Genomic DNA, 11,571 nt, shown 5'->3' on the forward strand with positions numbered 1-11,571 from the left:
ATTTTAATATACAACAATTTAGTCCATTCATTTAAAATTTGAAACATTTAAAGTCCATGCACTTTAAAATTTGAAAAAGTTTATTCCTTACTATGAAATTATTTTTAAGATCAAATGAAATTTATTACATCAATAAACTAATTAAGAATCAAATATGTTATAAGCTATAAAATTTAAATGGTTGAATAATAAGATTTGATATTTAGTTTTGATGGAAATTTTACCACATGAATTAAATAGTTGCAATTTTAAAAATACAATAACAAGTTATTACATACTAAAGTACAAAAACTAGATTATCACAAAATTGAAAGTACATGAACTAAATTATTAAAAATCAAAGTTTAAGTATCAAAATTGATTTTTAACCCAAAAAAAAAAAAACAAAATTTAAGGTTAGATAGAAATGAACCCTTTTTTAAAAAAGTAAATAAATAAATAATTTTTTTTTGACTTTTACAATATAATACATGTTTGGGAGTGATTTTTAAATGGTTAAAATAAAGTTCTAAATTATTGTACAAACTTTTATACTCACTTAAAAATAATTTAATATTTTAAATATAATATAATATATATATATATATATATTATTTTAAATAATTAAAAATATATTACATAATAATTTTAAAATAAAAAATAATTTTAACGAATTTTACAATCACTTCTCAACATACACATGAGAAAGTAACATTACTACAAAAATAAATGTTAAAAAAGTAGTACTAAAGGAATATTATAAAAGTAATTACAAATATAGAAGGAAAAATGTCAGAGTCAACATTGTGTTATCCCCAAAATAAAAATTATAAGATTACTATTACCCCAATCAATCATATTTAGATAAAAGATAATATTCTTTGACAAAGGATAAAATGCTCTTTTTTTTTTTATTTTATTTGAATTTGAAACGAACAAAATACTATTATCTTAAGACGTATAATAATAATTAAAAGAAAGTATAAATTTATTATTAAATTAGTTAATGATTAATATTTTGTTTCTAATTCCTCAGTAATGAGAAAAAAATTACAAATATATATGAGTTATTTTTAAATAAAAAAAAATAAGCTAATTTTTTTTTTTTATAAATATAATAAAATATCTGCTATCTGTATAGTAGAAGTTTATCATAGTCTATCATCGATAGATAATTATATTTTGCTATATTTGAAAATATTTTAATTTTATTTTTTAAAATAATTATCCTATACATATATATAATGAAAATATAACCACCCTATTAATTATTATTATTATTGAGACAGAAATGACGGTATGTTGCGTACATTCAATATCTTAAATATTAACATTTTTGAAAATTTAAAATTTTATAAAGATTTCTTTTTGAAAGAAAATTCTATAAAGATTTGAAGTATTCTTCAAACATTGATCTTTTTTTTCTTTTTTTTCTTTTTTTTTTTTCCTGAAATAAAAGCTAACAGCTTAAAATTTGAATAAATTAGAAACAAAATCATCGCTCAATGACTTATAAATTTTATTTTTCCTCTTCTAAATAAGTGAAAAACATAAAGATTTTGTTGTGATAAAAAATAAATTTCCAAACATAGTTACTTATCTATAAAAATTTTTTAACTAAAAAGAGACTAATATATGTTAAGAGTCAGATTAGGTTAAGAGTATCAAAGAATATTATTGTGATTTGTGGGTACGGTTGGAATGTGCATCAGAGAGAGCTTTCACTTTCCAAATACGAAACAAATGCATGTTAAGGCTATATTTTAATATGTAGTATGTGAGAAAAGAAAGGCTTTAATGTAGGAATCAAGATTGGGCTAAGATAAATTAGTCGAAAATTTTTCTTTAAATTTTAAAATTTTTGGACCATTTTATTTTCACTATAAAACCTATAAAATGTTTAGGGTTATTTTCAAATAAAGAAAAAAGAACCAATTTATATATAAATAGATATAGTAGAATGTCATTATCTATCCATAATAATAATAGAATTCTATAGTAATCTATTAGTAATACATAGTGACATTTTATTATATTTATAAATATTTTCAATAGTTTTAATAGATTTAGCGGAAGAAATTGAGTTTAGGTAGAATAATAATGATGGGATTAAAGCAATTACTCCTTGGGGGAAAAAATAAAAAGATTAAAGAAATTACTTTGTTTGTGTATCCATTGAACCCTGATAGCTGGAAACAAAACGGTTATAGAATCCGACTCTTTACTTCTCTCAAGTTACCAGCAAGACAAAGTCAAAGATATATTTTTATTTTTTTTTAATTTCTTTTTTGTTTGTTATTATCATTTAGGTTGCAGTCTGCAATATCAGGCAGTTGCAAAGTTGCAACTCATCACATCTGTTGATTCTTGACGACTCGCACAAATCCAGACCGTCCATTGGAACAGCGAAAGGTTTTCTTATGGTTACACGTGCATTTCATCTTTTGTTGCCTTTTTCGTTCTCTGCTTTCATGCATGGAATGGAATTCTTCTCCCAACTATATAACAAAATTTAGTGGAGAGAGAGGGAGAGAGAGAAAACGGAGAATGGACTGAGAAGAGAAGAGACAGGAAGAGCCATGGTGCAGTTCTGATTCCTACTCTTCATCACAAGTTTGTTCCCAGTTTTAATTTTTTTTTCCATTCTTCTTATTTTCAGCATTCTAAGAAGGATGCCAAATAGCTATGCAGAAATGAAAGTTAATTTTATTTTTTTCTCAGATCTTGCTCTTGATCAAGATTTTCACACCTCCAAGACAATATACAGAAATTTCTCGATGATCGTTTTCACACTAACCAAATCTGGAAACTTTTCTTTCAAAGATCAAAAGAATGCAGCATTCTATATGTTGAAGTAATCTTCTTGTGTTCTTAACTAATCGTGTGAATTAATATCCAATGGAGAATTCTAAAGAAAACAAGTTCGTTTGCAACTTTTGCCATAAGAGCTTCACGTGTGGGAAGTCTTTGGGAGGTCATATCAGAATTCACAAGAATGAGAAATCACCCCGAGTTGCAGAGAAGCAAAGGGAAAGAAGCAGTATCTTGAAGTTTCAAGTTCCAACAGAGAGGAGAAGAAGCAAGAGAGATTTAGAATCGGACGTTGCTAATGGGAATTCAGGCTATGGTTTGAGAGAGAATCCCAAAATAACACAGAGGTTTGCTGATTCGGGATACACTTCAAGGCAGGAGAAGTTTTGTAGAGAATGTGGACAAGGGTTTCAATCCTCAGAAGCTTTGAGTTGGCACTTGGCTTGTCACTCTGGAAACGAAAGGGAAAGCAAAAGGTTTGAATACAATCATGGGATCACTCATCAGAATCGGGAGCTTATAGAGAATCGATCGGACAATCCTGAGAAAGATCGAGAGGCGGCTATGTGTTTGGTGATGATGTCTAAAGCTCCAAGATTTTCAGGATTGGAAGGTCTGAATTCAGCTGCGGAATCCTCTGATAGTAAATCATCTTCTCGTCATTTTAGGGAAAGTGGCACATCCGGCTCTAACTCTAATGGGGGACTTGAAATGAAGGAAGTCACAGGTAGGATCAACAAGTTGGAAGTTTCTGAATTCGACGGTGAGAATTCCGACTCTGAAAATTTCAGGAAAGAAGTCTGCAAGAAGGTTAAATTGAAAGTGTCTGTTCATCGGGCTCTAATGGATGAAGAATATAAGAAACCAGATTTCAAATTTGGAGTCAGGGTGGGAAGAGCAAGTGCAGATATTCTAAAGAACTCGATGAAATCTAAGAAAAATGATGATCAAGAGCATGTATCTTCTTACAATTACGAACTAAGAAAGAGGTTGAAAAATGAATCATACAGTCCTGATCTCTGGGAGGGATCCAGCAAGAAGATCCCTAGCGAGATTTTCCGTTCTCATGATAGAGAAACCTATACAAGAATGAGCAATGGCTGCGAGTGGACGCATCAGTCAGGTGAAAACAGCGAAAATACCACTAACAATTCCATCTCCATACGGCCCATACCAGCTAGGGAGTTAATTGAGTCAAGCAATGGCAAAAACAAGGGTCACCAGAACACTTCTGGAAATGAAGAGAAGAAATTTGGGCCCAAAAAAAAACACAAGTGCCCAATTTGCTTCAAAGCCTTCAAATCAGGCCAGGCATTGGGGGGTCATAAGAGGTCCCACGTGGTTGGAAGTTTAGAGGATGCATCTACAGTGACAAGGCAAGAGTCCAATGGGACAACTGGTCTAATTGATCTTAATGTTCCTGCTCCTATGGAAGAAGAGGAAAGTGGGGGATGGGATTGATTGCATTAGTAGATTGGAGGCAACTAGAAAAAAAAGGCTAAGTTGCTTAGCTGATGAGTCTGACCAAGGATCTAGGGGCATATATCAACCAATCCAATAATTACAGGCAAGTCTGTGATAATTGCTTCTATCTTGTCCTGATAATGTGAGGTATCAAACTTGCAAATGGAGTCTGTAGGGCAAGTTTTTGGCATTTGTTTTTTGTCTTTCTCATTCTTTTAGGTTCCTAAACTTTTTACAGATTTTTTATTTTTTTGGACACAGACATGAATCCTCTTTTTCAAATGTATTTTCATGTCCAAATATTTGGGCTTTAATTAGCTTGAAGATGGAGGAGAGGTTACATAATTCTTAAATGTGATGTCAATTTTTTATATCCTTCTAATGTCCAATGCAGAGAACTCCTGACTAATTTCTCTATTTTTCCACTATCGTTTCTGTCATGAATCTAGGGTCGGATTGCAGTGATTCCGAGTTGAATTCACTCGAGAATTCAAGTGACTCCTAGTATTGATCCTGAATTAACCAAACCCAAACAAAGCTCTGAGAATGGTAAATTGATTTAACCAGCGAACTTTTATTCTTAACCCACTCTTAACATTTATCAATAGGCCTGTACCGGTGAGTTTAAGTTCTTCATTGACGAACTTCTTATGCAATCAAGGGCTTTAATTTTGAATGGACTAAGATATTCAAGTCCATCTCCTGTTTCTGACTTCCAATATAATTTGGCAATTACAATAGCAATGAGTTGGAGAGGGATTTTATTGGAAAAGGAAAAGAAACAAAACCTTTTAAGATGGCAATAGTGGAGAAATCTTCCATATGTCTCTTGCATACTCATGAATGGTTCTGTCACTGCTGAACTTATATGAACCAGATGTGTTTAAGATCGACATCTTGGTCCATCTCTGTACAATACAAGTAAAACGATTAGGAGATTAACAGCATGGTTCATGAAAGAGTATAGAATCTGGTGCTACCTTTTGATCTCGATAGGCCTCATCAACCCTGTCTTGGCACTCTATGTAACTAGGGAAGTCCTTGCCAACGAGGAAATAGTCTGCCCGACCATAACCTTCATTTCCTTCTAAAGATCCCACGAGTTCTTCATAGTTATTGGAACCGAAAACCCCACTTCTAATGAAAGCCTTCACTTCCTCAAACCGTGGATCAGGAACAAACTACGCATAAAATCAGAATCAGAGATTTGCAACCAAATTTAGTGGAAGAAATTTGGTGCTCTTTTCCAGTATTTTCCATTTCAAAACTATGAAAAATGGTTCGAGTTGGTTCTTGGCAGACAGTTTTTAACTCGCGACAGTAACGGAAAAAATCATAATACTTTTACTTGCCAACTGTTCTAGAAGATAAAACAGTCACATAAGCAAACTCGATCTTGGTTAAATTTATCAAGTTATATATTGTTGAAGTGTTAATAACCAAATAGTAATTCCGAAGACTAACTTCAATCATCTGTGAAATTTCAGGGATTATAATATCAATTTGAAATTCAGTTAGCAAAAAGTAAATACTTTTTTCGAACTCAAGGGATCGAAGTATTCTCTTCCACTTCTTCATTTTCAGTTTTTAGGCTTACCTTGCCTTGAGCTCTTTCTTTTCTTAGGCCAGCAATTTCATGCGCCCTTGCACCAAAGAGGAAAAAGTTGTCTTCTCCAACCTCTTCTCTTATCTCCACATTTGCCCCATCTAATGTTCCAATTAATATGCAGCCATTCATTGCAAACTTCATGTTGCTGGTACCGCTGGCCTCCATTCCAGCCGTACTTTCCGAAATCAATTATGTGAGATGCAAAAAAAAAAAAAAAAAAAAAAAACAAAAAAAAACAAAAACAAAAACAAAAGAACAGTGCAGAAGTAAGTACCAAAGCCAGAAAAGTAATATTGAAGGCTGACCTTCCAAACCTTGATTTTGGAAACAAATTTTTATTAGTATAATGCTTGGCGAATGAGACCGAACTTGAAGGCCAGAAAGGTAATACAAACTTGTCAAGTTACTACCTGATATGCTGGGAAAGATCACTGCCAGGAATGAGTACTTCTGCTACACTCACGTTGTAATCTGGAACAAAGACTACCTAAAAAAAATTTGAAATCCCGAAGTGCCAAGTTAACGTTGATTTTTGTAGGTGCAAATACTTCCGAGGCTAGAGAATAATACTTCATAATGTTTGTCTGCCACAATATACCTTCAAAAGGTCTCCTATAACAGGATCGTTATTGACGGTAGCTCCAACATCAGTAATGAATTTCACAATCCTTTTGGCCTGGACATATGTAGCAAATGCTTTCCCCCCAAATATACAGACCCGAGGAACAAACTTGGCTTCTCTTTCCTCGCGAGTCATTTCTTTCATTTGTTTATAACGATAGACAATCCCCAGGATGTTCAACAACTGCCGCTTGTATTCATGGATGCGTTTTACCTGGATATACATATTCTGGTGTTAATCTTAGAAGAATATATGCAATGATAATCTTATGGGCAACTTAATCATCACTTTGGTCCAAAGACGGGCAATGATAATCTTATGGGCAACTTAGCAAATGATCGGCATCATTTTGGTTTTAATACGAATGGAAAATATAAAAATTTCAACCGTATGGCTCGCTACAGAAAGTAAAAATTGTTGAAGTCTTTGTCTACTAAGTAAACTATCTAAGGACAGAAAATAACCTGTACGTCAAACATTGCATCAGGGCTGACTAAATAGCCAGTTTTTTCTTTTAGAAAAGAGACAACTTTCAATTTGTTTATTCTTTTAGCTTCCTTCCACATGGACTGAAGATGCTCACTATCAGCGAACTGCACATACAATTGTCAATCATATTACTATCATACCTAATTGGGTCAAGCTACAAAATAATTTCCAGTTTATACGGTACTAGGAGTAAGGAAATGGATTCTCCGCCTAGAGTTAAACAGGATATTTATGAAGCTAGATGTAGCAAATAAAAGTTAAGTTTATATGTTAGATAAATCTTCATCGAAATAGAGACTTGAAAGTTCGTTTTGTAATCAGTTGTACCTGTCGGAGTGTTGCCAGTTTCTCAGTATCTGTCACCCAGTGCTCTGTTCCAGTCCACTTTGTGATGATTTTACTCAGGTCCGGATTGCAAAAACGGATCCATCTTCTCGGTGTCACTCCATTCGTTTTGTTTTGAAATTTCTCAGGCCACAACTGACAGTAGTTGATATATGCGAAGTGAGTAAAGTTTAAATGGAGGACAAGCTCAGTTTCATGTGCGTGATGGTATCGATTTTTTTAGTATGACAAAGGTTAAATTTTAATTGGGAATTATAACAATAGTCCAGAACAGTATGTTGCTCAGTGAAGGCTGTGCTATTAGTGGGATTTACCTCATAGAAGTCGCTAAAAACTTCGGTTCTAACAATTTCACTATGAATTTCAGCAACACCATTTACGGCGTATCCACCAACAACAGACAAATTAGCCATGCGAATCATCTTTGGATGCTTTGGATCAACTTTAAACGAAACATCTATTTTCTTTGCAATACTTTCGTTTTCGGTATCGTCTCCTTCGTTACCAGGTAACGGTTCCTCATCCAGAATTTCAGCTTCCTCACTGAGATCAACCGCAACTGCAACGGCAGACTCCGCTGAATTTACTAGCAGTTCCATTACCGAGTCTGGTAATTCAAAATTTTCTAGAACTCTCATTTGCTTCAGCTTTTGTTGCAACAGCTCAAGATCTTTTGTGCCGTACTTAGCAATGATGGAATGGATAAGCTGAAGTCATGAAGAAAAAATATATTTTGCTTCATTTACCGGAAGACAATTCGTCTAGGAGAATTTGATGCGACTACACTATTAACCATGTTTAAAATCAAAGGTCGACTCATTGATATGTTTACCTCCTCGTCAATCATTTCAATTATCTGGACGTGTCGAGGAAGTAATTCCTGCATGAGGGGGAAACTCCATTTTTCCAGCGCCTCCGGCAGAACTGTATGATTTGTGTAGGCTACAGTTCTGGGAAAGCAAAAGTAGGGAAGAAAAAAAAAACAAAGAAACATAGGATTAAGATAATCTAGATCAGTTGTTCGTATAAACTCTAATGATGGGGAGTTCTTTGCAATTATAAAAAAATGGGAATTGGCAAGTGCATAATGACACGAAAGAGTATAAAATGGCAAACTAAATTCAATGAAGAAAATGCATCAGAGTTTATTTTATAGGGATTTTTTTAGTTCAACAATTGTGAAGGTTGAATCATTAATCTTTGAAATTGTAATGTCTTATTTACTTATCCCCACAACTGATTTTATACTTGGTGCCCTGGGTAGCAGCAAAAATATTTATATGCCAGTAAACCACTAGAAAATACCTACGAGTGATGCCCCAAGCTTCTTTCCAGGTCAACCCTTTCACATCCATCAATATTCTTATCAGTTCAGGGATACAAAGTGTAGGATGCGTATCATTCATCTGCACAGCAACCTTTTCTGGAAAACTTTCCCAGTCCACAGCCTCCCCGGATCTTCTCTCAAAACGTGCGACAATATCTTGAAGGGAAGCAGAGCACAATGTGTATTGTTGTTTCAGTCTAAGAGTCTTTCCCTCCAGTGACTCGTCTCCGGGGTACAGTACATAACATATCTAGCATTGCAGGAACGTACAAATTTTTAACATTTAACCCCTTCGAGTCATCAACAAAAAAACTATGAATCCTAAGATTTGAATGTGGCTAGTAGTGAGGAAAATTCTAGTAGTCAGTGTACTATTTGTTTTTACATTCTAATGATATTGTTTTTGCCTTTAAGGACAACAAATATCCTATTAATAGCTGAATTTTGCATCGAGAAATTAGAAGCTACATAGGAACAGAGAAGATGATAAAAAAAGAAACAGAGCTTCAGCAGGACGATCATGGAATTTTCCGTACCTTTTCAGCCTTTTTTATGGCTGCATATGCATTGGCATGATCTCCAACATTGAAAGAACTCAAATTAAATTGTTCGGGAGCAACTTTTGTGGACCACAAACGGAGGTTTACGGTGGTTTTAGTTTTATAACCTGGTATTGGGACATCATAGGCAACAGCAGTGATATTTTCCCCTCCAACCCATTGCTTACTTCCATCTGCGCCTGAAATGACTTCACCATAGAATTTCACAGGATAGGAGATGTCGTGTCTTGCAATTTCCCAGGGATTTCCCATCTGTTGAAACAAAATTGATTAATCAACACAGGAATCATGAGACCACCAACAGTCAAGAACTCAAAATTTGCTTCCAGTTTCACCCAGATCGAAGATAGAATCAAAACTACTGTACCTCTAGCCAGTTTTCAGCCACTTCCTCCTGTCCATCTTTTGTAATGAGTTGTTTGAACAAACCGTACTTGTATCTGAGTCCGTATCCCCATGCTGGATAGTTTAGTGTTGCCAGGGAGTCCAGAAAGCAGGAAGCAAGCCGCCCTAATCCTCCATTTCCTAGTGCAGCATCCGATTCCTACGATCAAGTATCCATTGACACCGAACAAATGAATATCCGTAAATAAGTACAATTCAGAAAACTTTTCCATTTGAGGGAACTTGCTCCTTATAAACTCTGCTGCCTTTTTTAGAAAACATTAATCTTATTTTAATAAGTGATATTTAAAGGATATTGAGAGTAATACTTTCTCTAGGAAGCATTCTTCTATTAAGAACTCTACAGTGAGAAATAAATCTAAATATGTAACTGAATCAGACCAGTTTATCTCACATTTGAAGTATTTTCATTCAAGCAACGGTAATAGCCTAGGTCTCTCAAGTCTTTGTATCATTATTTTGATAATTTTGCATTCCATTAACAAACACGTTTACATTCACATTGTTAATGAACACCAGAAATTGGAAGAAAACTTTCTTCCCTCTCCTATTAATCCAGAAATTGAAAGTCGTTCACGAAGAAGGAAACAAAGAGAAAATGTAATTATCCGATATATCTCTCACCTGCCGTGCTACCTCCTCGAGATTACATCCTAACACTCTTAAAGCATCTGCATAAATTCCTGATAGTTCCAAATTTCCAATTGCATTTAGTAATGCTCTACCCTGCAATCAAACCCTAAAAATTATATACACTCATATCAATGACAACTAACAGGCTTATCGTTGATTCAAAACAAGTTGCAAACAATAATCAGTGATTCGATGACGATAAGAACCTGTAGAAACTCCATCGACAGATAGTAGGCTTGCTTCACATTCATCTTTTCATAGTACTCATACGTAGCATTCCAGTTGATGATAAGCATATCACGAACACTCTCAGCAGTCGCATAGTATGCCTTAGAAAGCCCAAAGCCCTCCGGAGAGAAAGAAGGCGTGAATTCCGAATGATACTTAATACTCGCAGCAATGGACGCCGAATCTGGAAGAAAACTATCGAAATTGTCTACAACTATAAAGAGACGGATTATCAATGATTTGAGATTTCAATTCCATTAACAAACACATTTACATTCACATCATTACAAAGACAATCGTCGGATTATATTTCAAGTCAGTTTCGCGCTATTTACCTTCTCCGTTCACCGGCTCCTTCAGTTCTTTCTGTCGATCGCTGGCTACGTTCCTAATGCACAGCTTCCTTCTTGTTGAACTCGAGACTGAAGTTCTGAAGAACAGAAGCCTCGTCCAATTGGTCCGGAAACTAGATTCTGGAGCGAAGGTGGAGAGGAATTTGAATTTTGAGGACTGTGGATTATTAGAATCAACACAGGACGATGATAATCGCAATGCTGCCATTGGTGATTTCTGTGAGGAAGATGAAGATTACTGGCAGAAAAATGAAAGTAGAAGCAAAGTGAGAATGAATGAAGAAAGGAAGTTATTCTGTTTCTTATCTTCAGTATATCTGAGTGCAGTGTTCTAATTTCTTGGTGGTTTCTATACGATGCACGTTGTAAGCGCGGGAGATAGAGGCCAAACGTCATGGTGGGACCCTCTATCTTTTTTCCACGTTTTGGTTGAATTTCTATTTTCCTTTCTTTTCTTTTTTCGTTCGTCTTATTTGCAAATCGTCGTCAAAATAAATATAAAATGTTTTCCCTTTTTTATTTAAATATCATTTTGACTTATTTATTTTGGAGAAACGATGGATACAACTAGTTTCATGCTCCTCTTTTTTTACATACTACAAATAAATGAAAAATACATAGGTGCGTTTTGGAATATATCTATCATTATACATCTCATTAAATTATCCTATCATATTGTAATTTATAGCAAATTATTCTTATTTATTTTATAAAATATTTAAATTATTTTTTTGATATGAGTGATG

At 34.2% G+C, this 11,571-nt stretch overlaps 2 protein-coding genes across 5 annotated transcripts in view; one reads left to right on the forward strand and one right to left on the reverse strand.

Moving 5' to 3' along the window:
- LOC120081789 (Glycosyl transferase, family 35) overlaps positions 1 to 11,212 on the reverse strand; it is a 29,529-nt gene extending 18,317 nt beyond the window's left edge. The window contains exons 1-15 of one of the 3 annotated variants that reach the window (XM_039036953.2): positions 10,808 to 11,178; positions 10,451 to 10,686; positions 10,236 to 10,337; positions 9,574 to 9,750; positions 9,183 to 9,458; positions 8,625 to 8,896; positions 8,152 to 8,269; positions 7,634 to 8,026; positions 7,302 to 7,454; positions 6,950 to 7,078; positions 6,462 to 6,698; positions 6,274 to 6,350; positions 5,852 to 6,038; positions 5,235 to 5,435; positions 5,043 to 5,162 (exon numbers count right to left, since the gene is read on the reverse strand). In XM_039036953.2, coding sequence (XP_038892881.1) covers positions 5,046 to 5,162; positions 5,235 to 5,435; positions 5,852 to 6,038; positions 6,274 to 6,350; positions 6,462 to 6,698; positions 6,950 to 7,078; positions 7,302 to 7,454; positions 7,634 to 8,026; positions 8,152 to 8,269; positions 8,625 to 8,896; positions 9,183 to 9,458; positions 9,574 to 9,750; positions 10,236 to 10,337; positions 10,451 to 10,686; positions 10,808 to 11,033 — 2,901 coding nt within the window. In that variant the 5' untranslated portion in view covers positions 11,034 to 11,178 and the 3' untranslated portion in view covers positions 5,043 to 5,045. Of the gene's footprint in view, positions 1 to 4,808; positions 5,163 to 5,234; positions 5,436 to 5,851; positions 6,039 to 6,273; positions 6,351 to 6,461; positions 6,699 to 6,949; positions 7,079 to 7,301; positions 7,455 to 7,633; positions 8,027 to 8,151; positions 8,270 to 8,624; positions 8,897 to 9,182; positions 9,459 to 9,573; positions 9,751 to 10,235; positions 10,338 to 10,450; positions 10,687 to 10,807 lie in introns of those variants that run through there. The other 2 variants (XM_039036951.2, XM_039036954.2) reach the window with 2 other exon arrangements.
- LOC120081790 (uncharacterized) lies at positions 2,299 to 6,119 on the forward strand. 2 transcript variants are annotated; one of them, XM_039036955.2, is made up of 2 exons: positions 2,299 to 2,592; positions 2,701 to 6,119. In XM_039036955.2, exon 2 carries the CDS (start codon positions 2,878 to 2,880, stop codon positions 4,249 to 4,251), a length of 1,374 nt encoding a protein of 457 aa, XP_038892883.1. In that variant the 5' UTR covers positions 2,299 to 2,592; positions 2,701 to 2,877; the 3' UTR covers positions 4,252 to 6,119. The 2 variants fall into 2 exon arrangements, with proteins under 2 accessions (XP_038892883.1, XP_090171610.1); XM_090315484.1 differs by having other exon boundaries at positions 2,426 to 2,561; positions 2,701 to 4,630.
- Positions 11,213 to 11,571: the final 359 nt, after the last annotated feature.

Source organism: Benincasa hispida, chromosome 7, assembly GCF_027475165.1.
Source record: "Benincasa hispida cultivar pf3 chromosome 7, pf3_genome.v1.1, whole genome shotgun sequence".
NCBI classification, from domain to species: Eukaryota; Viridiplantae; Streptophyta; class Magnoliopsida; order Cucurbitales; family Cucurbitaceae; genus Benincasa; species Benincasa hispida.

Excerpts from the sequence above, each read along its gene's own strand:
- LOC120081790 (XM_039036955.2), top strand. The coding sequence starts at position 2,878 with ATGGAGAATTCTAAAGAAAACAAGTTCGTTTGCAACTTTTGCCATAAG.